Source organism: Phaethon lepturus, unplaced genomic scaffold (genome assembly GCF_000687285.1).
Source record: "Phaethon lepturus isolate BGI_N335 unplaced genomic scaffold, ASM68728v1 scaffold29491, whole genome shotgun sequence".
Classification (NCBI taxonomy): domain Eukaryota; kingdom Metazoa; phylum Chordata; class Aves; order Phaethontiformes; family Phaethontidae; genus Phaethon; species Phaethon lepturus.
Genome location: NW_010520257.1, coordinates 6162 through 8772, shown reverse-complemented (window position 1 = coordinate 8772; position 2611 = coordinate 6162). Strand labels below are relative to the sequence as shown.

General features: G+C 45.9%; 1 protein-coding gene across 1 annotated transcript in view; it reads left to right on the top strand.

Moving 5' to 3' along the window:
• Positions 1 to 2611, top strand: part of LOC104628676 (protein tweety homolog 3-like) — a gene marked incomplete at both ends in the record, with an annotated part of 8587 nt that overhangs the window by 221 nt on the left and 5755 nt on the right. The window contains one exon of the mRNA XM_010297340.1: positions 1 to 69. Within this exon, the coding sequence (XP_010295642.1) occupies positions 1 to 69 (69 nt within the window). The remainder of the gene's footprint in view (positions 70 to 2611) is intronic.

Here is a 2611-nt window from a genome sequence, read left to right as displayed (position 1 = left end):
CGAAGAACATCTAAATGCTGACTGCTGCTGTACGGCATGGTGCGTCATCATCGCAACCTTGGTGTGCAGGTACGGTCGATGCCTGAATGGGGTCTTCCTGGTTATTTGGGGTGGTGTATCCTGTGCACGTGTCTTCATGCTACAGACACAGCATACTAAGTTAGCGAATGTTGGCAGTAATCGCTCTGTCCACTCGGTATATGGATGTTTTAAATATCTGTAATGTGTTTGCTTCCTTTCTACTACTTGCTGCACTGCCTAATGGTTTGAACAATGTGAAAAGGAATAGCTAATGTCCTGCTCTTTGATACTTTGCAAGTGGTAAATCAAGGACACTGTGTCCTCAGGAGCTTATAAATTAAATAGGGTGGATAAAGTGGAAATACTTATCAGGTCTAGATGGAGATTTCTTAGAATTTGGTGTCCAAAAAGAATGACTATGTGTTAGACTAGATTAAGGCGGAAGACACCACAGATGGGTTTGGAAGTATCAGTATGTGACTGGAGTGGATGTTCAGATTTTGCAGCCTGTGTTAGACACTGCACATCAGTACAGAAAATGAAATGTAGCAGTCTCCAAGGGTGGCTAGTAATGGTGCTAATGTTAGCAATGTTTCACGATATGACTGAACAATAGAAAGCTTTCAGAGGGAAGGTGAAAAGAAGGGTTGGTGAAAAACAAGAAAAATTAGGTAGCTAGTGGAGAACATGTGCAGAATGAGTTAAGAGGAGAGAATTTACATTTTGTTTCGTGGGGTTACTTTTTTAGTCAACACAGAAGAGGATCCCATTTCCTAGAAGGGGTATCTGAAAACAGGAATATGTTTGCAGACTTGTGGAAGGGAGCCTTGGGCTTAGCTTGTTTTGATTTAGGCAGAACGAGTACTCTGGGCAGTATGGACCTATGCCCTGAGATTGAACGCTGTTTCTTCCCAATTCCAAGCATCAGCTATTCTTCCCCAAGGCTCCAGGTGGTCTTAGTTGGCCCTGCAGGGCTGGGGACAGTCCCCTGTTCAGAAAGGAGATAAAAACAAGAGGGTTCTATTTTGTAATGCCTCATGGCTCACTTTTTGTCCTAACCTGCTGATAGGTGGTGGATCTGGTATGTGATCTTTTTGGAGGTGTGCATGGTACTTGAACGCCAGGCTTAGCTGGTTCAAGGGCTAGACTGTGCTACTAATGCATTTGTGGATTTGCTCTTTCAAGGCACATAAGAGAATAGAAAACCCCTGAAGTACTGGAACAAACACTCCAGAGCACACATTATGTTGTGAGTTTAGCAGCTGGGGATGACTTTGCCTGCAGAGGCAGGGGCTCAGCATTGAGGAGGAGAGCTAGTGCACTAGCCAATATTGCCATCTTTGCAGGGAGCTCTTCCATGCTTTGCTGGCTCCAAGTTTCTGGAATGGAAAGGCAAACCAGAGAACAACTTGCAAAGAAGAAATTGTGACCTCATTCACCTTTCTTTTTAGTGATCTCAAGAGCTTCAGCTGCATCCATTCCAATCCACTGAAATTGCTGTGGTCCTAATGCTTTCCTACAGAAGCTCTAGCTGGTGCAATTTATAGCTGTGCTGGTGCTACAGGCTCTTGTTAGCTGTTGTTATGCAGCATATGTGTCCAAGGCAGCCGCTGCAGAGTGTGGTAGTTATGTTTATTTTTAATTGTAGAAAGGGCGAGAAGGAGGTATTCCACATGCCTCCCAGAGTGTGCGTGAGACAATTTAAAGTTGGAAGGTCGGCATATAAATTCTAGTAAACTTGATACAACTCCTAGTCAAGTCCGCATGCTGGAAAACTGCTTAGGCTTCCCCAAAATCTGAACCATTGGTTCTCATCCTTGGGGTACCATTTGTTTTTGCAAGCATTAAATACAGGAGTATACTTCAAACTAAGACTCTATCTGAGTCTGCAGTGATACTGGATATTTGTCTAGACTTTCTTTAATTAAGCTTTAAGTTTCCCCTCTGAAGTCAGCGCACTTGAGCAATAGGTTGTTGCCCTCCGTGGTGAGCGCAGGTGCCGTCCAAGCGCTGCTGCTCTCCTGCGACGCTGGGGTCGTTTTCTGCCCCTTTTAGAGCAGCTGGATGCGACGGTGCACTCGAACCGGTGCCTCTTGGCGCTCTGTGCTCAGTGTCTGGCTGGGAATGCGGATACGGCTTCCGACAAGCAAGGAATCTAGTCTGCGCTAGTGGGAAGTCCCAATTAGATACTAACAGTTAAAGATTAGTCCACTGGATATGTCCTCTCCCAGCTGGGCGTTACACATAGCAGAAGTGCTAGACTGGCAGATGCCGCTACGTTTGAGAGTGATGGGGAATAAGGCTATTTTGAATTCTGCCTGACCGCAGGCTGACCGGGGAGGCGGTTTGTACCGCCGTACGCAAGGGGAGAGAAGTAGCTTGGATGGTGAAGCAGCGAGAGATTCCAAACAGCAGCTGGTCTGGTCTGTCCCAGTACTGTGAAGCGGATTATTGTCGTCCTAGCTGAGAACTAGTTAACTCGGGTTAAGTCCAGCCATGCCTAGCGCATGCTTATTTAGGTAGCTCTTAATCCCAGAGGACTGTTTGTACTGTGTAATCCTGCTGAGTACTGGGGATCACTGTTTCCTAA